Here is a 26468-nt window from a genome sequence, read left to right on the forward strand (position 1 = left end):
TCAACTTGTTTCGCTTCCCACGCCCATCGTTTAAATATCAAAATGCATAAACAAAAATAGCGCGCCATTCAAATGGAGACAGTATCCCAAAAGAGAGTGCCTCCGTTTCCAACTGTTTAAATGGAAAAAACGTCCGCTAGCGGATTCCATTAGAATTTCAAGCGCCGCGAAAAATATTCTGTAATAATTCCATTAAAATATTTATAGGCTATAAATTTGCTAGATATAGAGAGAAGGTACATGGGTATTATTTACCGAATGTGAATATTATATTCAATAGCAATTCTGAATATTCACACGTTATCCTACGGAAACGTTACACCTCCAAGGACTAATAAATGACCAATTCCCAAAAGTTAAAAGAATTAAATAAACGCCAGGACTTCCATTAAATAGCACCTTGGGGATCGGGTTGGTGTGGTGATTAGTGTGTTGGCCTACCACCCGGCGGGTTCAGGTTCAAATCCCGGCGGTGGCAGAGAATTTTTAGAGACTGCCCGATCCCTGCTTGAATGTTGTGTGGAGGACATTACAAGCGCAACACTCCGTCCGTCGGATGGGACGTTCATCCGTAGTCCCCTTGGCACCTTTCGTTAAGAGCAGGCTAATGCCGACGCCGGGTTTCACTCCACCCTTCCTTCCATACCCCTTCCCTCATGGCACAAATGACTGTCACTGTCGGTCGCCTCGTCCAATACCATACCCCCATACAATAGCACCTTCAGGAGCTATTGCATAGTGTTCGCTACCAAAGCCATGGTTTTAGCCAAGTTTTCATTGCTAAACCGGCGTTTTTCATTTCGCGAACGAAATTTATGATTTCTTTCAAGCATGTAAAAGAAATTCCATTTAAAATGCAAGTTTTTATTAATGAAAATGATCTATGACCTTTGATTATATCTAGTAAAATTCTATGAAAAAAAATAGCAATTACGACTCGTGCATCCATTGCAATTTTAACAAGCAGCCCGCTGATATGAGACGGTTACTGACCCATGGCTTACATCATAGCGCTTAGATCGTGACTAATCAGCATAATATGATGGGTAGGTTGTGCCTTATTGGCCCCGCATAACTACGTTCTTGACAGTGATTGCTCTTCAGAGACGCAGCGCCGTTGTTCATTTGTGTCCCACTGATACGTTCTGGATACAATTACGTCAATTGAGGGGAAAACCTAAGAGTAAATGCATACGAGAGCGCTCAACGTGGCTGCGAGTAACCAAAATCCGAGGGGAAAATATTAGTCTCAACGTCGTCATAACAATGGAAAAAGTATCAAAACAAAACATAATAAAGATTTATAATAAAATTCTGATCCATCTCTTTCGTGAATATTAAATCAAATCGAATATAGTGTGCTATTAGGCTTAACCAAAGTACAAATTTATTTCACTAATTTCCAAATAGAATAGTAAATGTCGACCTGTTTCAACACAGTTCTAATCGGCCGGTGACACCTTATCGAAATCAGTCGAAATAAATTCTTATTTGCGTCTGGAGAAAACTGCGTCTCTTGTTTTATAGCATGAATATGTACGATAACATGTAAACAAACAGTCGTAGAAACACAAATATTATAATACCGCCATCTCAGATTTTGCTCTTTCAATCTTGGTTCTACCCGCAGAAGACGAAAAATACTCTCGTTTACGTTAAATATGAGTTTACACCCAATACCACTGAGAGGAAAAAGGAAAAACTTGGACTTCAAATCGGGATGCACACCCGAAAGAGGGCAACTAACACAGGCGATGTGGAAATAACTTTGCCGTAACTTTTTTCCTGGTCCATTCCTCTAGATGAAAGGCACTGTCCTTTCTTCATAATCACTTCGGAGAAAACAACCTCACCGTAAAACCGACGCAAGACGGAGAACTCTGAATGAAACCAGAAACGGCCTCTGTTTGATCAAAAAGAGACCTACATTTGATGAACAACAGCAACACTGAGCGGTGTTGGTTCCACTGAAACTTGTTAGGAGGTGATAAAACCGTCAAGTTATATCGTTTGCAGAAACGAGTCTTAAGCAAACAATCTTAGATCACAGGACTTCCCCTGAATTGCGATCGGCATGTATTTCCCCATTTCCCTTACAGGCTTTCTCATCCACCATCTCAAATATTATCAAGCAAACCCTTTGTGTACCCCCTGTCATGTTTTTGATACCGAATGAGCTTATTATTTTTTCAACTGGAATATCAGCTCATTTTTTCCATATCCCTCAACATATGATTAAGCTCTACCTTGTAGACTCCAGTCACTTAGGTTTTCCCATAAATCCTGATACAAAAGACCTGCCACGGTGGCGGTGGGGGAAAGATCTCGCCTGCCAAACAAGAGGTCGCGGGTTCAAGTGCCGATGGGTAGGCTGCTCCTAACCAAGGCATGGCTATTAGTGAACGTGTAATTGTTCACTTGTTGAAAAACCCCCAGTCTCAAAGACCAAAATGAAGGGGCTGTTTTCGATGGTATAGGAATAATAATTTTAAAAAGTCCAGGAGAGCATAACCGTTTTAATTCCATTTCCTAGACTTACCAGTTTTGGAGTGAAATTCACTGCGAAAAAGAGCCCTTCCGATTTTATGTCGAAAATATTCTAACCTTGGAATGTTCGTAGTTTATCCCTGTCCTTCACTTTCATAGGGCATAATTTTCCCGTAACAATAACGCGAAATCACTGCATGACCGGTGACATATCTCGCTACAGGCAAGAGCGAGGAATTTTTCGTCGGTTTTTTTTTATAACGATGAAGTGCTCATATTGACAACCGAATACTGAAGATACTCAAAACCTACTACACGCCATTGAGATGGTACGCAGATATATATGTCACTTATAATAAGAAAATGTTAATAAGAGATTATAAAAAACGAAAAGAAAAACGATGAATCGAGTACTAATGATTTTAACGATGCATTAAATCATAAAATACAACCAACACCACTTCCATTAGACTTCACACTTTCAGGCTGTCAAAAACCTGGGTTATTTAGAATTAATACCGCCAGAGTTACTCTAGGTGCCATAAGAACGTGCAATCCTTTCCACCGCGGCAAGTTTCTATCCCAAGGGAAAGAACATTTGAAAATTATAAAATATATGTTACAAGAGTAAACTGTCAACAAAAAAGATAGGGCAAACGTGAAGTATGCGTCCTCCAAGGAAGTATGAAACGAAGAAGCATGGCTCACGCGCGCTAACTCTCAGCTGACGTCAGCCGAAGGGGAAAGATGATAGCACAAATGGACAAGGGAAGCAGTTTTAACGCCGCGGAAGTCCATGCTAGAAGCAGCAAGATAGTAATCAATAAATAAGGGTGAGTAAGCATTGGACACGTGCCAGTGTGATAAGATTCTGTGGAATAGCTAAGGGATATGGAGGCGATAAAAAACAATCACATATTTGTAATCCTGCGTCGTATTAACTGTATCGTATACATAAATAAGCTCTAAATGAAATGGTCAAACCGTCGATGATTAACGGATTTTCCCCACCGAACAATGGTTTTAATAATTAACTTAAACACAATAAGAGATTACAACCGCAGCGTTAGAACTAATAAATATATTAGATGATTGTATTGTAGCCTACTAACTTACGTAAAAAATAATGTGCGTTTCTGAATTTTATTATTATTTGTAATAGCATATGGTGGTATAATTTGTTAGTAAGCGTGACGTTTTTTGGACCGTGTGGTCAAATTCATGCTGCATGTGGTGATTGATCACCCCCTGACAAACACCCTCGAGGTGGATCGCAGGGTATTATGTAGATGAACAATGGTAGTGAAGCTCGGGATTCGCACCGGGTGGGAAATACGGAGGACTCAACCCGGTGAGAAACCCGGGTGAGATATATTTACTGCATAATTGAATAATATTCACGAAAAAGCTACTCCACAGGGTATCGTGGAAGAAGTCCAGGCAGGAAAATATCATCATTAATTTCACCAATGATTCTCGTAATGTCCATTGCACATAATGTATTTCCACTATTTTCGCAAATAACTCGCACGGTTGGTGTGAATTCATGGAAGTTGTTTTTGGTGATGGACACATGAACATGGAAATGCCCTTCATTTTGCGTATAAGTGAGAAATAAACCTAAATAATTTGTTCCGTACCAGCTAAGGATTAATTCCTAAGTAAAACGACCCTAAGAAAAAGGCTGAAGATAAAATAATACAAAGCATTAGTGACCTTAGTAACAAAGAAAAAATTGTGTGATAGGAATCATGATCAGGCTTCACACAGGTAAGGAAAGCATTTGCAACCGAGGCCTGGAAATAGTAAGGTCAGTTAAAGTATCCATTTAAGGCATACCGCAAGGAGAATCGATACATTTCCTTGATGAACGCCACCAAGGCCCAAGGCATAACTTAAAGTATACGAATAGTTTAGAAATTAATTTTATCTATTAAACAGTCAGGTATTATAAGGCAAATTGATATAGTTGCGTGATAAAATTGCAGAGTCACCCGTTTAAAAGCCTCGATATACTTCAATGAGCAATGATACAAAGATATAGGACAAGATTCAGGAAAAAAATCCTTTTTGGCCATTTCAAAACAGATTTGAGGAGGTTGGAGGGAGGAATGTACACGAAAATTTCGTTAAAATTCTAAGGTATAACTTTATAAGAAGTGACCGTCTCTTAACCAAATGATGATGACATACCTACCATAACGTAACAATTATGATAAAATATAATTTAAAAAACCTGAATTCCCGAATCAGGACAATCAGTTCGCAACTTAAGTCAAAATACACTGAAAGAATGAAAATTCATCCACCAACAACCATCAATATTCAAATGAGTGTGAATGGAAAACTTTATTTATTGAATAAATTGCATACCATGTCAACAGACAATAATTTTAAAACACCGTGGTAAGTCAAGTGAGAGACAATTTTGAAGAGGATTGGGTTGGTGTGGTGGCTAGTGTGTTGGCTTCCCAACCCGTGAGCTCAGGTTCAAATGCCGGCAGTGGCAGAGAATTTTCAGAGACCACCCGATTTCTGCTTGAGTGTTGCGTGACGGATATTTCAATCGCACACAGTCCGTCCGACGGAGGAGACGTTAAGCCGTGGTCCCTTGGCGCCTTTCGTTAAGAGCTGGCTAATGCCGATAATGGGTTTCTCTCCACCCTTCCTTACCTACCCTTCCGTCACGGCGCAAATGACCTTAGCTGTTGGTCGCCTCCTCCAAATACCATACCATATCAACATTTTTGAAGAAATAGAAACAAATAAAAGAAAAAAAGAAACGAATCACGCATATACATTGGATCGTCTGGTAGCGAGAGTTGGTATGTGGATGTGGTAAAATCGTAGTTATTTTGTTTTCCTGTAATATCAGTAATTTGTGGTTTAGGGAATAGAATCAGTTTGGAATAACCCTTTCACCATTCCGGAGTTGGATGGACAAGCAGTCATGAGTGGGATAAACACGACCCATAAGTGCGAAGGCAAATCAAAAGGTTCACTGAGGCAAGATCTTTGTTGACGCAGTGAGTACCATGCGTTGTTTATCACACTGGTGAACATGAGAGATAGGTAGTAAAATCTCTTTATTCGGTCGGGTCACGCGCTTCAAAAGCAGGAAAGATGCACTCCGGTGAATATGAAATGGGTTTTAATTTGCCCGATATTTTCCTTCGTTTTCCTTCTCGCAAGTAGGTCAATCGAGTAAATAGCCATATCAGTCTTTGCAGCAATTAAAAATTCGTGAGGACAGCGAACAAAATTTTCAGCAAAAGTTAGAGTTTTCTGTGTCAAGTAGGCAACAAGTTCTTGCTATACACGTAACGCTGAAAGATTATTATGAAATTATTCTAACGATTAAGGTAGGTTTCCATGGAGTACTTGAGAAGCATTCTGGGAGCCTCCTCTTCCTTCAAGCACTTCCCTCTTCAATTAACAATAGGGCCCACTCCTTTTCAATATATATAAAAATCCTATTCTTTTCCTTCCTCTCCCTCGTTTACCTAACCTTACACCCTATAACACTGTTTTCAACATCCCCTCCCCGCTAAGTACCTACTCGCTCTATCCATACCTTCTGTCTCCTCCGTATCTCATCTAAAGGCCGTTTTACACGGGGCACGGAATTGCGCAGGTTAGAGCTGCATTCATTTCTAAAATTGCGTGGAATTGCGCAAATGCAAGAACGAAATTAGAACAGGGGCTATTTTGCCGTCTCGCATCCACGCATGTGTTCTAGCAATTAACCGCTTTACACGACGCAATTTTGATTGCGCCTCCGCACGTACGTCAGATTGCGCAATTCCGTGTACCGTGTAAAACGGCCTTAAAAGCGGCCTCTCCTCATCCACCATTTCCAACACTTCATCGTTCCTCCTACTATCCATCCACTTCACCATCTCCATTCTACGCCACACCCACATCTAGAATGCCTTTAGTCTTTTCTCGTCCTCCTTCCTAAGTGTCCACGTGCTGAAAGATTAGCTCACTTAAAAATGTCAGCAAACGAAGCACTTATTTATTAGTTGGTACAGAGGTAACGAAATAAGCCTCAATTCCATGCCTTTTTTGTATCACCAAGAAATATATCGGCAGTTCGTATCCGGTCGTGTAAGCCCACTTATTAAGAACAAGATATTTCACTATTTATTACTTTTATTTCAACGACTTCTTTACCACTAATGTGCCCAAAGGCATCAAAGCTAATTCATTATTAAATGTATTCTCCCCGTATAGCCATCCATTATGTTTGGAAATTATGGAACAGTACATACAAATTCAAATTCGTTAACAATGATATCGCAAGTAGCTAGTTTCCATGATTTTCTCTATCACATGGAAAACTAAAAAAAAGTATGTAATTGAACATGAATTCTCATGTATGAAAATATATTCTAAAGCAGAAAGGATAGCTACGTTTAGTGTTGACAATAGTTAGTCAATTTTGTTCATAGCAATTGCTATAAAAAATATTTTCTTGTATTTCGGCTGGTAACTTGGCTTTTCTGAGTTAATATTTCTAATCCAGTTAGTGGCATAGGCTTCTTTCATATTTCTTAACATCAATCAATGTCCAAAATTTTTAAAAGAAAAAGTTCTCACTCCCAACGGCAGTCCCACGACTGCCATGTTCTTTTATTAAGATTAGTTAAGAATAGCATTTAAGATTACTAAGATCGCAATTTTACAACGTTTCTCGAGGAAAAAAAATTACGTAATACTTGTCAAAACCTCCTAACCTCCCTAAACGCCTCACGTAATTGATGTATGCCCCCTAAGCGGTCAACAATATTCGGTAGACATTTCATGAAGCTTGACTTGAGAGTAGTTATCCGCCCCACCAACTTTACCCCAACCTTTGAAATCGTGACTTGAATAATTTCCTCAGACGCAGGCATGAATATCGCATTCATGGAAGAACAAATCATTCGGAGAGTCGGATTTGGGAACGCAAAGCCCGCCCTTATCCGAAATTTGGATCACGATTCAATGTGTACACTCGCGCTTAAGATCACGGTTTTCCCGATACAATGGAACGAACTAAGCGACGCCAAGTTAGAACCTATTCAGTGTCGCAGAAAAGCCGGCTCACGGTCCGAGCACAAACCGCATCAGTCTTTCTCCGAGAGACGACGTGGAAGGCTAAAGTCATAAGGTCGAATACGAAGAGCCTCGGAAGTCTGTGCGTAACCTAGATCGCCAATCTCAGCCTGCTCTCTTTCCCTCATTATCACGGCCAACTCAACTCATTCACCCCGAGAGATAATCGGGTCCGTTCCCTCTGTGATTCTGAGGAAAGAATGGAAGAGAAAAGGGATTAAACACCACGGGTTTCCGGTGAAAAATACCAGAAGGAATTAATTCGAAAGAATAACTGAGCACTTAAGATAATCATATCCTCTTCGTAATGCTTGAGATTTCTGACCACGGAAATAAATACTCCCTGCAAAGATGAGTTCAAGAAAGGGTACTTCCTCGTATAAGACATTCTAAGAGAGACACCAAAAATACCCTAGAAAATAATGTTCAAGTCCTCGCTGAAGTTACACTTCGTTTCAGAGATTCATAACCATGAAATTATTTTTCTTGACTTCTTCGGACACAAAGGAGTGATTCATCTCATGAAAACCAATCACTTCACAAAATAAGGAACATTAGGTGACGACCGCGGCATGAATAACGCATTTCTCAAGCATGATATTAGCCGTGACGACATGAGGAAATGACGGCAGAATCGAAAAGCTATGCAGTAAATGATTAATCAGAGAAAAAGGTGACAATAAAACACTTATGTAAGGACTGCCAGTATCATTGGGTATGAATACCTGTCCTAATGTTGCTTCTACGGCAGCCAATCAGAAGTATGAGCAATACATCAAACTTAATATTTACATTCAATAAAAGAATGAGTGGATGGGTTTAGGGGCTATACGATGGACGATTCTTCATCCCCTCTGATACATAAGAAGGGTGTGGTAGCTTACTATAAGAGGTTGTGAGCTTGGCTGCTGGCCGAACAGTTCCGGGTTCACATCCCGGATGAAGCCCATGCACACCCTAAAAATAAATCCTCGAACCTCGAGGTGGTCCGAGGAAAGGAAGTCCACCTCTACCCTAAAGTGTGAATTTCACATGACTTTGGCAAGGAATGAGCTCTATCCTCTCTCCAACCAATTAGTTAAACCATTGTTAATACAATGTGAGTGATATAGCTGAGGATCGAACGAGGTCTTGTGATTTAGCAACTCACAACCTCATGACATTTCAGTTCCCATTTCAGACATTTACCGAAGTCCAACATTTGCGATTCGCAGTTGAACAGTGCATAAAATATACCTGAACATCGCGCGAGATTTGGTTGAGAGAAAATAGTTTAAATTACCCCAAAATAAAAAAAAATTAAGGATATGAAGGAATTAAATGTGGATAGTAGATGAATGTGATACCAGGAAAAGTAACACTTGAAATAAGCATTAGTTAGCATTCATTTCGAAATACCACTGGAAGCGCGATGAACATTTCTCCGATTAATGGAATTTTGGACATAAAATCTTTAAAAATCCGACAATAACTAACCACAGTGCATATTATTATCTAAAAGAAATCAGCGCAATCATTCATCGGTGAACAAAATGGGTTTCCCTTTCAATAGCTCTCATAACCGTTCCTTAAACCTAAGCTCCCTAGTATGACGAAATAAAAAGTAAAATCCCTCCATTACATATCACGACTAGATTTTAAGCGGAAAGAGGAAGCAGTTGCGATTTCTGAAAGCGGTTTTAGCCAAGCGAAAATGTCACTTCTCGAGAATAACCAGTGAGTAAGTAGGCAACGCGTGACGATTTCGATTACGCCAGTAATATCAGCTTCGGGTTTCGTTTCACTGGCCCTTTCAACGTCTCGGCCTATTTGCTCAAGGGAAAGTGTATCGGAAGTCAGACTAGGCTTCGATGCATTTTTATCGGCCCAGTTGAAGCGAACCAACACACCCGGTCATGCCCTCATGAGAACTTCAGGCAGAGCTTTAAGCTGAGTGAATACCCCATTGTATGCCAATAAAGGAACATGCATAATTAATTCTACCAACATCTTTCAGATATCGGATATTAGTCGTAATAAAACGATGTCAACAACAGAAAGCTAAAGAGCTTGAATTAACATTGGAAATGGTAATGTTTGATGAAGCTTGGCTTACACGTCGAAGTCGACTGCTACAGACAGCGATTGCGAAGAGAGCACAAATCGAGCAATTAGCGAAGTTAAAGCAGTTAAGCTTTGAACACAGTAGGAGCCGATAGCTAGAGATGTATCGCAAACGACAATAGATGACTTAATTGATGATCAATGATTTTTTTCAATGTAATACCTTAAAGACTAACAAGCGATATAAAATGTAGAATCAGGGTATATTACAGCATATTGAGCTCGCAGTTTTATAGCCTCTTTCCTTGGGATTGACGTTTTATGAATCGCCAAATAGAATGCAGACAACTCTTTCGGTAAGAAACAATTATATTTTGAGGAAACGAATCATAATTAACAATATTTTTGTAACATCTAGGATGGAAACCATTTCCCAATGTCTGCTATTTCAATCGCATTCTTAATGACGTATAAAGGCATACAGGCTGAGCATAGAAAACATTTGAAAATCCCATGTGAAAATTAAAACACTCGTACAGAAAATATAATAACAGCTACGCCGAACATGGAGTTAGTAATGAGTGCCTTCATAAAGGTTACGTTTTTAAATTTGGCAGTTCTTAGTCTCTTATCTAAAAATAATAGGCTAAGGGTAATACTATCGACCAATACGACTTTCGAATACTTATATATCGTTTTTATATTTGTCTTCCGTCTCTGAACGAATGAACAAATTAACACCTTAGTCGTTGCAAGTGACTCTTAACCACTTCCATTTATTTTCTGAATATCGTGCCCCCATCCTCTATGTATTTTTTCTGTGGTTCTTATAACTTAATGGAGTGATAGGTAATGAAATGATCTTTTGTAGTTTGTCATAAATGTGGAACAGTAAAATAAAATGCGATTATTATTTCATATTATTCACGAACGAAAAACCCTCCTCCCGTTTTAACATCGAGAACACAGCTTTCTACACGCGAGTAAAATCATTTTATTCCTTTCAAAATGTCATGTTTCATGAAATAGGAGTGATTTATGTACATCAGAGTTGTAATAAAATTGTTAAAACTTAAAAAAAGTTCCACTAAATAGTGCTAAATTAGGAAAATCTGACGACGATCTTAACTCGCTACAGCGCGATTTCGCATTGGAAGTTCATGACGAGATATACTCGTCATTTCAGCGCAATAGTTCAATGATAATAGAATTAGGATATTTCACTTCGCGAGATAAAAAAGGATTGCTCTTTCTCACTAACATCCACTGACGAAGTCGTCCCAGCCCTTCCACGGCTCCGGCGTTTACGAAACGCACAGGTGCTCACGAAATTTGTCGAGGCAGCTGCCTATCGGTTGCGATGCCCTCGACTCTTCACGCCGATTGGCCAGTCCTCTCGAGGCGGCTGGGTGCGAGAGAAGCATGCTAAGTTCCCGAGCAGGAAGTCGCTGGTTTCTCCTCCCAGACACCAGCAGGCCGGCGCTTATACACTCATGAAGGTGAAACTGAAATTAGCGCCTCGGATTATATCGTCAGGAATCTCACACCAGAGCCACGAATCTGCGGATCCAACAGCGGGTAGCGTGTGACGGGGGAAATATCGGCCGGAACCAGAAATTCGGAAAGAGAAAACAACCTCATTTCGTTCGCGGACTAGGTTAAACACACAAAACACTCATCGCGCGAAGAGTTATATACGCAGAGTTCTTTTTCGGGATCCTCGGAGGAATCGGATTGCGAGACCAAGGCTTTCAAAACTGAGCTGCACTTAAAAACGATCTATCTTTTACTATAATTACTTTCTATTTTTCGTAAAATAGACACTCATTCAAACAAATTCAGTTAAAATCAATTGAGAAAATATATAGTTGTGGTCAATGCCTAGGAACCACGGCTGCGTCACAATCTCTAGCACCTATAAGAATTACTTGACTTTATACCGAAAATTCACTCTCCGTTTCTATGATTTACCTGCAAAACCTATGAAGAACAAGCGATATATGCTCACTTCAAAATTAAATACAGCAGACCAAAAGTCAGCCATCGTAAAAATTACCTAAATGTCAAATCGTCAATAATTACTTATCTCATGTTTACATCCCATTGGCCTACGCCTGGAGAAACATGTCCTACTTGATTTCGTGTTCTCGAGCAGGCCCACAAAAATGGCTGTACCGTTAACTACGAATAACGCAGATACTGACGACGATTACCGTTCGGCGTAGTGCGTTGGCTTTGTAAGTAAAACTTGTTTGAAATACTTGTACCTTCACGTGATAGATCTAAAGAATTATCAAAATTCACATGTCCGGAGTAAAATTCATAAAATTTTCAGGGGGTGGGTTTCATTTACAGTTTTTTCCAGGAATACCTCTCACCTAGCAGGATCCGCCGGTAGAGGCTACGTCACATTCAGCCAAATCACAGGCTACACGGGTATGCTAGTTGTAAATAAGGCCTAAGCACTAGCATCATGTCTCAGTCGGTACAGATCCGGCAACCTGAAGCTTCAGGTTCAAGGGCGTACCCAGAATCAAAACTAAAGGGGGGGACAAGCCGTGGTCGTGCAAGTAATAACACAGAAATGGTTAAGGAAACCAAAATTTCAAAAATATTGTAACAGCGCTTTATTAGTTTTTAACATTATTTGCTAGAAAATAAAATAATTTTATTTAAATTGCACATTTTATACTAATATCACTTTTCTTAGATTTAAAGTGAATTTGTTCAAAGCTTACGTTTTGAACAAAATTCACTTTTGCTTCTAGGGAAGAGAGGGGCAGTTGCCCTCTCCTACCCCCCGCAGGGTACGCCCATGTTCAGGCTGAAATATTTTGAAAGAGCGAGAAATGAATTCTAAAAATGGCTCTGTTATAAAATCATAGCAATCACCAAATGACCGCTATCAAGCCGCATTTGAAGGAAGATGACGTTCACATCCGACGCACGTCAACGATAAATGGGAACAGATTAGGCTGGCTATTCTAGAAGAAGGCTACGAGAAAAACCTTTAAAAAACGCGGCTAAGAGAACATTTTCGGAGATGAAGTTTAGTGTAACCAGTTTCACTTTTTCTCTCTCCTGACGCCCATTTACTGTGAGTTTCGCCTAATCTTGACGGAGCGCAGTGATGAAGCTATCCTCATAGTATAAGTACGCATTACGTTTCAAAAATTAATGTAGCGGATTGAAGGAACAACGACAGGACATAACTGAGCATGGATCCAGATAATTTCACCCACTCACCGATTCCTTGAATGTTTTTATGCTACAAAATTTACGACATCCTTGAAAATCCACGCGCACTGAAAAGGGTACTCATGCCAATAAATATTGTGAAAAGGCGATGTCATTCCAAATCTTCAGCAGATTGTCGTGCGAGAAACATTGACCACAGTGTGCTAAAAATAAAACTTGAAATTTTGAAGGTGTCTTGAAAATCTGAGAGTCAAATATCAGTATAAAAACATAAAATACGTAATGTACATTGAACAAATTATGGAGAGATAACCTTGAGTTACATGCTATGCCATCTTTGGATTTAAATAAAAAAATGGAAGAAAATAATATATTTGTAAACACAGAGTAACTTCGTTTTATTAATATGCGAGGGCATACGACATGTCCAAACGAAGTACACAAGTCACTTTGATTATGCGCAAGATATTTCCTCCTAAAGTCCAAAGAGTGAAGAGGAAAAAAAAAAAACAACTCGGCGAATCTCTATGTGCCTATCATAAAATAATTAATAACAGTGATGGCGCATACGCAAAGAATTCCAACAAACCCATAAAAACTTCGTCCGGGATTTCACTGAGTACTCAATCATAAGTAAAATGGAAATTGTAAGTCATGATGGAAGGACGAGTTGATATTACCACGACGGTAAACGACCATTTCACAACTCATTGTATGAAGCAAAAGGAATAAATTTCATGACGACGAACGTGGACTAGATCACGTACTCATACGAAGAAAGAATACAATATCAAGAAATATCCCTACGACGAGTTATTTTACTATTTGCACATCCACCACATACATAAAATTGACATGAAAACTCAATTTCGCCCCAGCACCATTGAGGTGGCTTGTAGAGTTTTACGTACAGCGGGGCTAAATACATAATTTATATTTATTATGTTATTCCACTAATAAAGGTAGCTAGCATGGAGTATTTAACAAGCATTATGGTCTCCCCTCCATTCCTTGACTTCCCTCTTCACTTCATAATAAGGCATACTCCGTTAAATTCAATCTAAAATCCGATTCTTTTTCTTCCTCTCTCTCGTTTACCCAAAAATGTACCCTCTACAACTGTATATAAATATAAAATATAAATAATCTTATAATCAGGATGAAAATTTCTGCAGTCAGGCTAGCTATATATTTTAACAAAGTAATTTTTACATTAGAGACTGAACTCGAGAGGAATTGAAAAGTTATTAATTCAATAGAAAATATCATCTGGAACGTTAACTCCGGTTAAAAGCGCTAATAAAATACATTATCTCCCCGTGTACATTTGACCACCTCACCGCAAACCTCTTGAGTAGTTGCAGTTGCAAATTCATTTAAATTCGCGGTAGGTGACGGCACTTTAGTGCCCCACTGGAGAATCCTTAACGGTAACACTCGTGATGCAGAAGGAAAGCGGCATGAAACAGTGATGCATGCAGGTAGTGACGTCGTTTCGGAAGCTTCTCCTTGGAGAGCGCGAAATGCGACTCGGGATGATGTTCCGTTGTAATAGAGATTAGTGTGACGTCTACAAACGGCGGTGGACCGAAAGGAGGTCAGCCTCTCGGGCGGATGAGTCGCCTCTTCCGTCACGGATCCCTCGAGGGACGAGCCCCAGCCAGTTCACCAATGATTGAGAGACACTCCACTTGAGAGAGGCACGAGTATCTCGCAGTCCACGGGACTTCCCCCTCTCCCCCAATCCTCGATCTCTGACTCATTCCAAGCAACCCGTAAAACATGTGGGGAATGGGGAAGGAGGAAAGGTAGGTGCAAAACAGCTGATCGCAATGGAAAGTAAAAGGTGCGGAATAATTTAGCATCGAAAGGATCGCATACTCTCGGGGCCGTGGCGATGAGATGATCCTGCTCTGTAGAAGAGGTCATATATGGCAGGAAAACTATTTCAGTTGTCCTTAGATTAGCAAATCCCATTTATTGACTATGGGAATGTTTTAACCAGCACATGGACGTTCGACAGAGGTGACGTATTTACGCATGTATATAATGCACGCACAACACGCTACACCGTCACAAGTGCTACCACAGGATTGGAAACACAGGGAGAAACGTAGACGGTAATTTACACAGCACAGAATTAGTAGCAATAGCTGATTTCCTAACCTCTTTTCGAAATCACTGAGCTAATACATCGTGCAGTTATAGGTATTTAAGAACTAATTTTGTAAAATAAGAAGTGCTAGAGAAACTAAATATACAATAGTTATTAATGTAAGAACACTTGAATTGTGACACTTTAAGGCTCATCATCTGGATTTAATCGATTATTATTTGTATGGAGAAACAATTTGTAATCAGAGAGTAATTTATTATTTGTCCGAGCAAAGGGCGAGGATAAACGAAGTCCACTAAGCTCGGTGATCAGTCACTTCAATACTCCATCAAGAGTCCAAAGAGTTACTTTTATACGCATGGACCACGATGCAAAGTCTTTCGCAACTTTCAAGGAACATTTATATACATCGTAATTTAAGGGGCAATCGGTAACGCCATTGTCCAACAGATGTTGCAATATTTTAGTGGATGATTACGGTAAACTCATTTCAGGGGCTTGGCTTATCGAATCACCCTGTCCAAAAGAATACTAGAAGAAAGGATTCACGAGGTGAACCAGAAAATAGATCTGATAGCACACATTAGCAAATATTATATCGCTGGCGTCCTATTATCAACACACTCAGGCTAAGGTGGAATCATGGAGGGGTGAACTATCGTCTTGAACCAACTAGAAATAAGCTCAGCATCATATCATGAGGAACACTACCAGCCATCAAACTTCATCAGTACAAGTCATCATTGTGACATAGTATAGTTAAGTGCTTATTTTTCCAAAAGTTTTAGGGGCGAATAAAGACCATTTAAAATTACACCTATATCGGCCGAACTTTCCATGAATCCGTAAAAGAAAAACGGATGCAGTTCTAAGAAGGCAGCCTACACCTCGTACAGGAAAAGGAAAGGAATACGAAAGACCGGACTCTGCATTAGCATAAAATTTGATTCGAATAAAGGAGAAAATGCAACGATTAGAACTTACACGTCGAAGGTCGTGATAGAAGCAAAACATAAAGTGATACTATGGAAAGGAACTAGTAAACGAAATAAAAATCAAGCATATGTAGCCCATTAAATAATTTTTAGGAGACAACATAAGATTATTAAGGTAAGGTCAACTGCGGCTTTCCAAAGAGATGTTAATCCTTCTCTCAAAACACAATTTCCTGCGCAAAAGATAGATAAGCTTATATATTACAGCTTTTCCCTTCCGGCGACCTTCCAGACTCCATATTTGGAATATCACGATTTTGACAGGAGACGTATCTCCTGAGCCGCAATGAATTTCCCTTGCACTTGGATACGCGGAAGAGAACCTTTTCAAAATGTTTTCGATTTTTCCGTTCCTGGCATCTAAAGAACTTCATGATGTGACGACTTATTAACCTGATGGAGAATATGATAATACTTTTATTATCTACAAATTTTTGTCTTTCAAAGAATGGAATCTCAGCGAATAGTGATCCGTCGTGAGTCGCATTAAAATAGAATCGGTGAAGCGCAGTGATCTGCACTAGTGTGGCGGAACAACAACAATTTCAATTTTCTAGGGTTCAGATAAAGTATTCCCAACTTCTTGTGTTTCATACACGTATCTGATGTCCGACCATTAGTATTAAACGAATAATCACAAAAATGAATCGTGCTACTTTCTAATACCTAATTATAAAAGTGATTTTAGGATGTCACAGGAATGTAAGAGGGAGACAATCACATTCGAATTTTTCATTTCTATAAATTATTATCACAACTGTCTTCCTTAACATATCGGTTACAAGCCATGCTATATTCTGTCAGTCAGGTAGGTTTACATGGTTAAATTAAATGGATTAGGATCTTTTACTTCGGATTTCACTACTATTATAACCTTGATGTGCCCAAAATCAGAAGGAACGCTATTTTTGCTAAGAGGGCTATCGAGACCTTATTGTACTCCTTGCCATATCAAGTTTAAAAGAGCCCTAGACTGTAATATATACTGTAATTTTTCGACAGCTGAGAGGGGAGTGTATTAAAACTGAGCATCCAAAAAACCTTGGGAGATGCAGGCATCAATAAAACATAGCGGGATCAAGGTCGAAAGCGAGAACCTCCTCACCTAGAGGACACAAGTCAGCCAGTCTTAAGAGGAAAGGGTATTAGAGGAAGAAAGAGGGAAGATTATTGGAAGCGATCCACGACCTTCGCTAGAACACGTGTGAGTGAGAGAGAATAGGAAACCAAAGCCACATCGTATCACTTAAAGGCAGTCGGGGAGGAAAAAACAGCAATCCGCCAGTCCCCTTGCCCCGAAGGCACACCTTCGACTACCATTTATGCACTAAACTCCCTTTCAACTAATAGGCTTCACTGACGGCGACTACCTTGCAGAGAAGGAGAGGCTATGCGATTTGTCGAAGTCATTTCCGTGTTCTTCCACGGCTGACCTGCCGGGAAAAGTGGCGGGAAGTCACCGCCCTAAGACCAATACCGAATTTGAACTGGCGGAGTATTTTCAGCCTCCCTGGAAGAATGGACGTAAGGTATCACACACGAATGTCGTTTGGCGTTTCTAAAAGTTTGACGTGGGGGAAGGGGTTGGGTGAGCAGAAAAGAGGTGGAAGAGAAGATGGTTTACGAGGTAACTTTTGTGACTTTATTAATGATGAGTAGATGGCGTGGATGGAGTAAGTACTAACGCAGTACGGGAGTACTTAAAAAATTGACAAAGGGATTTGTGTCAGCGCAGCAACTTAATATAAAAAATAATAAAAAAATAAAAAAAAAGAATGAAAAAAATATAAAAAATGAACTAACCAGTGAACTAAGTACGCACTGACTTAAAAAGACACACACACACAAAACGATATTTTCAGCGTTCAATTTCAGTTTCTATAAATGCAACCAACTCTCTACACACTAAACATAGAAATAAAAATTATTGCATAGTACACTGGCTGGTTGCGGTTTACCGGTACCACTTCTTTCACGATTGGATCCGATAGTTGTCTACAGGGAAATGGGATTTACTATACGATGGCTCCCTACGTAGAAGGCCTAGTTGTTAGGACTTGCTGTTTAAGCCTCCCGAAAACATCTTCCTGGCAATTTTCCTGGCCTGGGTATCTATCGGGGACTTCAAAAACAAGAAGAGAGTGCAAACGCTTTCAACATGAGTAATCCTAATTCACCGAGGCCTCGAAACCTTCTTGTATTGAATAAGTGCTGACGGTATGAGCATGAGTCATTGGATCAACCGCTTAAGAAAACCCTACCGCACCCAAAGCAATCTGATGATTTGCAAGAAGGCCGCTCCCAAAGATATTTCTGGAGCATCGGACAAGGAAACTAGCGAAATGCATGCTTAAGAGATCCCACCGGCCATGAAGTGTGGTTTCAAAGAAAAAAAACGAGAGTTGAACGGCCATCTTTCACCCTCTGGATTAGCCCACCGACGATAAACATGGGAGACTCTGAGTGGAACAGCTCAGATCACCAGCAATTAATATCAACTTACGAATGATATGGAATATAACCCAGAGCTAAATTGGAAGAGAGGGGGAATTTTTTATAATCCATTTCCGGTCCTCAACCATGAAGACTCATAAAGTGTATACAACATACTAGATTTGCAATAATATCATATAAAAGCCCTTAAACATCGATACGCAAGTAGTACGTGCACGAAACTATACGTAAAATACAAGCAAATTCCATGGCGTCATTGCGTTAGTAACGGGAGTAATTGGGAAAATTTGGTGATACCGAACCTAAGTGACGTAAATGTCGTGATAACATTCAGCATAGTTCACAGCAAATTTTCTACCTGCAATTGAAACGCAAAGTGCCTACATGAATACTTTATGCATAGTTTATAAACATAGTTTGCAGCGTGTATTATATGTATGGATACGAATAATTTTTTAAATAGACCGAACGAACGAATTATCGCGGTCGTAGCGACAAAAAATTGTTTTCAAACTTGGTAAATTGTATGAAATTGGTGATAGGCGGGACACACACACTACCTATGAATAATTAGTTACTGTAAACATAATCATTGAACTAAAATTAAAGCTATGAAAAATATCACCGAGCTCATTCAATACACATATTCCAAAGATAAGGAAAAATGAAAACTATAACACTAAATTGAGGAAACATTAGCTATCCTTACCAGCGGCGCAGCGAGGGGGGGTTTGGGGGGTAACACCTCCCTCTCCCTCCCCCCCCCCCCCCAAAGTGCTCAGAGAAATTACTGAGATTAATCTATTTTAATTAATTGCAAAATTAATACTTATAAAATCGTGCTATGAGTAATCAAATATCCACCCGAAAGCCGTTAAACTCGCCAAGTACTTCGAACCAGAAATCTTTAAAATTTTCTGGGGGAGGCACCCCGCACCACCCGCGGGTATTCCATAACCCCCAGAACCCGAAGTATTAGTGGCGCCTAAAACCCCCTCTAGCCTTAATTCTTAGCTGCGCCCCAGATTCTTACTACCACGACGATCCTACTTATGCCGCGTAGAGGGGGTAAATATGTCAATGCTCTTACACCTATAAATGATAACATCGAGGAAAGGCAACAAAGGAATATATCAGATAATATTAAAATCCCGCTTGAAACTGCTACACATTAGATACCGATATCCACATCGCTCTTTCAAAATGTCGTTTTCGATTGTCACTCGCAGAAAGACAGATGGGGATTATAAGCCGAAAACTTGAAATTCTTTCCACACATCGTATGTAATAGAATAATCAGCAATACTTGTTCTGTGAGGGCAACGTAGATGACGGTAAACAAAATTTAACAAGAACTTGAAGATGATCAGATCAGACGCGACACGGCGAATGACAGCCTGCACGTGGACTGAGATCTATTCAATGTAGTTATCTTATTATCGCAGTTCTTGTCATCCTATTAGATCACTGACTTGATCAATGGTAGACACGACTGAAAGGACAGTAAGCTTCTCACACAGAAATACGTTCTCCACTGAAATATGATGCTTTCACGAAGCTACCCCAAAGAATTTCTTCGAAAAGGTTTTTCAGTGATGCACTGGGATGTCTTGCTCGTGGTGTTTATTGCTTCTGCGAACAGGAGGAAATCGCTATCTGTAAATAAAAATCAACTCGGAGGAAATCTCAGGCCCCTAAAAATGTTTACGACAGGCGCTTCGTCCACTCTGAATAGGTAGAAACTTAAAAAAAAATATTTTACTTGGTAGAAAGTGGAGAAAATACGATATAAAAATCATATAAATACTTAAAGTCGAATGTAAAGCTCAATTAGTTATTACATACACTACACCATCCATGCTACATAAGCGCATTGTGGTGGCTCCTAAATTGATGAAAACCATTTAAAGTAAATTGCACAAGACAAACTATTCGTCTGGTTACAAATGAAACAATTTCATATTTCTGCACATGAATAAAATAACAAACTGCATATGTATAACGTCTTAAGGGGATTAGAGGCCAAAGGGAACAAGCGATTCCTTTTCTAAACAGTCATGAACAGAAATTAGGCAAAGAAAACAAACGAGACCAATTACATATTTTGTATCGCAACTGATTTTCCTCTTGATGTCAGCAGAGAACGGAGACTCACTCGTATCCCTTGTGCACCTATTAATGAATATTCCTTTTATCAATTTGTGCTAGGAAGAAAATCGCTTGTACCAAGAGTTAGCCATTTTAGTTGTGTGAGAGCGTTTCGAGAAGTTTAGCCCTGGGAAACTTCGTCTTCAACTTTTGCATTGATTAATTCTCATATTCGAATGTGAGGCGATATCTCTCGATAGAGGGGCCAGTAAAACAAAACCCACTTTCAGCCCTTAAATGGGTACAAGATTTATCTATCAATCCGCCTGGCTCATTTCATATTTCTAGGTATATGGCTGACATTTGTTGCTGAGTTTAACATTATGGACGCGAAATGTTTACCAAGGGTAACATATACTGCATAGAGCTCCTATTGGTGCCTCATCAAACAATTTACGATATAATATCCAGGCGAATTCAGAGAATCAACTTTCATGCCATGGGACCACAGTTGAGACGTAAAAATATGATACCCGTATTACCTTCACATAAAAATATATCATCATGACTAAAAGAAAATTTTATTAAATTAACAGTCCAAAAAGCAAACGGGAGTTTATGATGGTCGGGCAGACACAAAGACGAACGCATGCATGACTCCTGATCGTGAATGCATTTTCCAAATAGGATTCCGCAGTAGATCCTATTTGCCACATTAAAAGTTCAGAGGAAATCAAAGGTTTCCTCGCGCTCACACAATGAATAGCTAAGTGGGTATCAACCAACTCTTGCGAGATTAAGTTAGGACTGTTTAATGCTTGTTGTAACTTTTTGAGGGCCAGGTGTTGCACTTGAGATCTTTGAGAACGGATGTTAGGATCATCGCTGCCGAAAAATGTTGGAAATATAAAATTTTTGCGGAAACGAATGAACAGTTACGATCAGCTGACTGTGGAATCATGCTTACCATTGGCAACAGCTGTTCGTGTGCCGTTTTCCCGCTGTCACTGCCAGAACCGGCCTACGCTACACGCGAGTACACAATTTGAAATAGCAGCAATTTCTAAAAAAAGAAGACAATCGAAGGCAGTTAAAAATCGAAGACTGGTCGAAATAAATGGAGAACACAATGTAGACTTCACCAAGAGTAGGCCATTCATTACGGCATAGGTACACTATGTAGATACGAGCAAAAACAAATAGCTGTCTCGTCTGCAAGAAAATTGATCTACCACAGACGCAGTTTCATTTTCCTCGCTGATAACAATTTATCGATGAGATGCTGTGAGCAAGCCTATACACACTTGATTGGAAGGATAAAAATGTTCTACATTCCATGTCGAATCATAGACCTTGGCATAAGTACTCAACATGTTTCAACTATACAAAAATACATGAAAATCATAAAAATAGCTAAAAATTAACTCAACCATGGACATAACTCACAATGGTACATACCGCAGCCGGTCCTTGGTTTGGTCGACGTTGGGCTACTACTGACTACTATTGCTTGTTCAATCCTGCCCTAAAAATCGGTGACGAGCGAACAAATTCGTAACTCCTCTTCCATATGCAAAAGTCATACGCCTGATTTTCATCAGTCTACCGGCCAAACAATGCTGGTATGTCACAACTGCATTTCGCATTTAATCGAAGCACAATTATACAGTTCACCACCTTAATCTCTTCGGCGATTTCTCACTCATAAATAAATCAGTATTCTGCCCTCTAACAAGGAGGCAAGACCTAAATGCAATTAAATCAATAGCCAACGATATCATCCATAATCTAAGGAAAATGATACAACTATTCGACATTCGTGGACATGAATTTGAGGTACTGGCTCATAACAAATGTGCTGAAACCTTTATTCATACTAAATTTCACCACAATAATTAATATGGGGAATAATAAATATGCTAGAAAAGTCATCTCAACAGTAAATCTTTCACAAATAAGGCATATATTTATTGGTATCCAAGGACAAGAAGAAGGTAAGTCGGTGTATCAAGTTTAGTTCGTGATTCATAAAGAATTTTGAACATCGAAGCCATCATAGAGCTGAAAATGATCATTGCGAAAATGAAAACAACTCATATCCTAAAATATATTTGGAAGCACATAATAAAGAAATAAAAACATTCAAGCGCCCAACACATGAACGGGAAATGCACCGTACTGATAAGGCATTTAAACTTCACTTCAAAACTCCATCAAACCACAAGTATATTAAGTCCACGCCGTAACCAATCACTTACTGGATAAAACAGCAATTCCCATAAAATTATCATGATGAAATAAGGGATTACATTTTTGAAAACAATGATACACTGCACACGGAAGAATAAATCCAACTCCTTTTCGCGTATGAATCCATGCGGGATTTTAGGTTCAAACTGGATAGGAAACTGAAACAAGGCAGTATTGAAGATTTAAATAAAAAATAAACACCCCTAAACTGGCCTATACCCGCAGACATTGAAGGGAATGCTAAAATTAAACCACTATGGGAGCTCTCCTTGCCACTAGGACTTCTCACGAAAAATCAATCACCGCTGATAACAAATCCTCCATTAACACGATTTTTTCGACAAAAACTGATGAAATGGATGAATAAGTAAATAAAGATTAACTTACCCTCAAACGACGAAGCTTTCCATCCCTTGCAGCGATGTAAACAACGTTTTTGAAGTCCATCTTCTCATGATAACAACAAAAACGACCGTCTTCCACCAGCTGCGACTGGCTGACTGGGGAACAAAACACAATGCGCCCTACACCAAGTTCCTCGTTCGACCGTGAGAGGCCTCCAGTGCCTCAAACAACTGAGTGTCGCTACTCCACGTGGAGTTGATTCGTCCTGTCAGAGGGGGAAGCTCTGGGCGGAGCGAATTCATTTTAGGAGCGGCCATTGGCGGAGGTGGTCGTGACGTTTCTCGGTGGGCACCCCACGTGGGATATACGCCATTACAAGTAAACTATCTGGCGCTGGCGGTAGGGAAACAATGGATAGTGAGCGCTGGATGTGCGAAAACTCTTTGACATTTTTGTAAAATTTGAATTAGAGTGCGCGAATAACACAGCACCACCTTGCTCAGTGGATGAGGTATTTTCGGTGGATCTTGAGAGGGTAGTGCATCAGTGTGCGCGCCAAAAGGTCCAGTGTGTGACGTGTTGTGTGTGTAGTGAACGAGTTCGGCAGTGTGAAGGGTGATATCGGTTCGCGCGCAGCAGTTGAGGCGGCAACAGCGACGGGGGAAGGTGTGTGAAAGAGCCGCGAAAAAACCGTGTAATTTTTGCCGGAGCAAGGAGGTGATGGAGAGGTGATGCCCTTTGACTGTTGATTACTGGGAGTGGCAGCCATGTACCCAGCGCCTAACAGACATCCTTCGGCTGCGGTAAGAAAAAATTCGACCTTAAATTTCCACCTGCCATCCTAGGCTGATACCATCTTTGTTTACATTGGACGTTCTCCCCTATTTCCTGTGTTAATTACTCAATCGATGGATATCTGTGTGTGATATCGTTGAAGACCATTGTGCTATCGGTGCTAAAATGTTTTCTGTGACAGTAATTTCTTTTTATGTGCTCGGATTCCTTTCGTTGGTTATCAACAGATCAAAGGGAGTGATGTAATATTTTGTGGTGATCTTCCTTGGTTATTCCTTAATGAATGTTATTGTTTTCTTTTTGCTCATAGCAACAGTACAGTCGATGAAACTTTTATGTTAGTGAAGTTCCTCAATGAGTGTCTATTATGGACTGTGACGATGGCTGCCTTTCGGAGTTTTCGACACATTGAATCATCTTGTATACCATAGATTCGCTTCCATTCCATTTGTATTCCTAGATGTTACAAGTGACATCAGTATTTTGCGTATGGGCTGTTTTTGATTTTCTCGTTAATATTTTGATAATATGTCTTTGGGTTTTACCTTGCTTCTAATGCACAGCATTTTCACTTGCGGAGCGATTGTTTAAAAATTAAGTTATTATTGTGTTTTCCATTTCCTCTTCGTTGCTGTTTTATTTCATATAACTCCGATTTGCATCTTCCTCTAAGCCTTTGTGATTGGCGCTTTGTTTTCGTTTGGCATACAACGGGCAAGTTGCCACGATATCTTTCCCCCTCTCATTCTAGTGCTGACTGCGTGAACGAGTATCGCCCATCCCTCTCACTGTATTTGGAATGACACCCGGTTTTTTTGCGTTGCATGGTGAGGTCACACCCCGGTTACCGGTCTTCTGAAGACCGGTAATCGCGGTTCGTCCTATTTAAAAAAACATAATGCTTTGTGGATTCATGTTTGAGGGTTTATTATATTTCAGAAGCGAAACCATTTTCGAAATACATCGCGAAACCTCTTCCTCCGGCCCGGCGATTATCGGACAGTTTTTAATATATTCAATGCGGTCGCGCTGGCATGTTGTGAGGGTAACTCCTGCTATATAAACGAGATGATTTTCGGGCCGGGTTGAATCCCCTCCTGTGATACATGCATGCCTTAGGTTGTTTTCATTGGAAGCATCGAGGTAGAACGCTGTAGTATGTTTTTATTATCAACATGAATGTAACTTAACGGCATTTGCCAGTGTTGTTTTTTTACCCCACGTACAATCCGCTGAGTACCTGTTCCATAGTTTTATGCCCCCTTCCTGGCACGTGAACATATTTTGACGCTCACATCATTCACCATTCATCCCAGTGCTCAATTATTTATTCGTACCTCGGATTACCTCCCTCGACTGTTAACACGCAATACCAATCCATCGTTCTATAATTGCTTCTGCTGATTATATTTGGCAATAATTGAGGCGAGGGTCAGCTACTTCGTCAGTCGAAGGAACAAGTTCTGTATGCCAGAATTGGAAAGGGTACTTGAACGTTTCCACTTTGGGCATTTACTCATTCATTGCTTCTTGTACTTTTATTTTGGATTTAAGTACTTCGTTTAAGATTTAAGTCACGGTTGCTCGAGGAATTAAAGTCATGTTTAAAGTATTTTTTTGTCTCGTTGGGATATGTTTTTACACTCTGAAAATAAAGGAGAAGGTTGATATTGTTTTGATGGCTCATGTCGCCGTAGCTGTTATGGGTTTGTGCGAAATTACAAAATGTGCAAATTTGCCAAAATTTTACAAGGCTGATTGACTGTTTAAGTATTTAGATGACATAGGTTGCCGCTTCGTCTTCTTCGGGTTTCGAAGGCGAGAGAAGGTCATTAGTTATGAAGATGACACTAACTCCTATGACGTCTGAACGAAATCCACTTTGTTCTCTGCTATTTCTATTATTTCCACTGTGGGTTTTTTGGTGGTTCTTTTAAGGATATTTTTTTTGCGTAGACGATCAACGGGTTGGAGGGAGGAGGACTGCCTCCCCAGGATACGCTCGTCAAAAGTTCTCCTTCCTCTTCGTTTTCATGATGCGTAATTCCGCCCACCTCAGGGGAATTCCGCCGCGAAACGGGAGTATCATTCTCGTGTGTGAATGGAAGTACGTCAGTATCGTGACTTCGGTTAGATCAATGGAAAAACATCTATTCTCGGCCAATGTTTCTGAATGTTATATATTTCATCCTGAGTGTTGCAGATGAAGACTATTTATGGTACATAACGTTTCACAAACACTGCAATACACAAGATAACGACTTATACTTTCATATATATATATTGGTCCCGAAGGTGGTGAGACCGTACTCAAAATTTAATATTTGAATTCGATTTGACATTAATTTGACTGTTGCTCTCATGACGGAAAAATCACATCTGAGTGAGTTCGGTATCACAATTTCCAAATTTGTGGTACCTGTGAATGTTAATCTGGGACTGCTATGTGCACTCTTAAAATTTCCAGTTCAGGAGAGATGCCCATCACCTAAATCAACCGATCGATCAGGAGTCATACGTCATCTTAACAATTCTCACCGCCACCCTACCGGACAGCTTTTGAAAAGCCTCACCTCCCCCCCCCCCCCCCCCCCCCC

General features: G+C 40.0%; 2 protein-coding genes across 4 annotated transcripts in view; one reads left to right on the top strand and one right to left on the bottom strand.

The window, feature by feature from the left end:
• Nucleotides 1–23275, bottom strand: part of LOC124166543 (protein fem-1 homolog CG6966) — a 133009-nt gene extending 109734 nt beyond the window's left edge. Inside the window, exon 1 of the mRNA XM_046544094.1 lies at nucleotides 23119–23275. Coding sequence (XP_046400050.1) covers nucleotides 23119–23178 — 60 coding nt within the window. The 5' untranslated portion in view covers nucleotides 23179–23275. The remainder of the gene's footprint in view (nucleotides 1–23118) is intronic.
• A 99-nt stretch (nucleotides 23276–23374) lies between these two features.
• The window catches only part of LOC124167053 (protein groucho-like), a 464536-nt gene continuing 461442 nt past the window's right edge, over nucleotides 23375–26468 (top strand). For all 3 annotated transcript variants that reach the window (XM_046544830.1, XM_046544831.1, XM_046544832.1), the window contains exon 1: nucleotides 23375–23879. In XM_046544830.1, coding sequence (XP_046400786.1) covers nucleotides 23844–23879 — 36 coding nt within the window. In that variant the 5' untranslated portion in view covers nucleotides 23375–23843. The remainder of the gene's footprint in view (nucleotides 23880–26468) is intronic.

This window comes from Ischnura elegans, chromosome 10, assembly GCF_921293095.1.
Source record: "Ischnura elegans chromosome 10, ioIscEleg1.1, whole genome shotgun sequence".
Taxonomy (NCBI): Eukaryota; Metazoa; Arthropoda; class Insecta; order Odonata; family Coenagrionidae; genus Ischnura; species Ischnura elegans.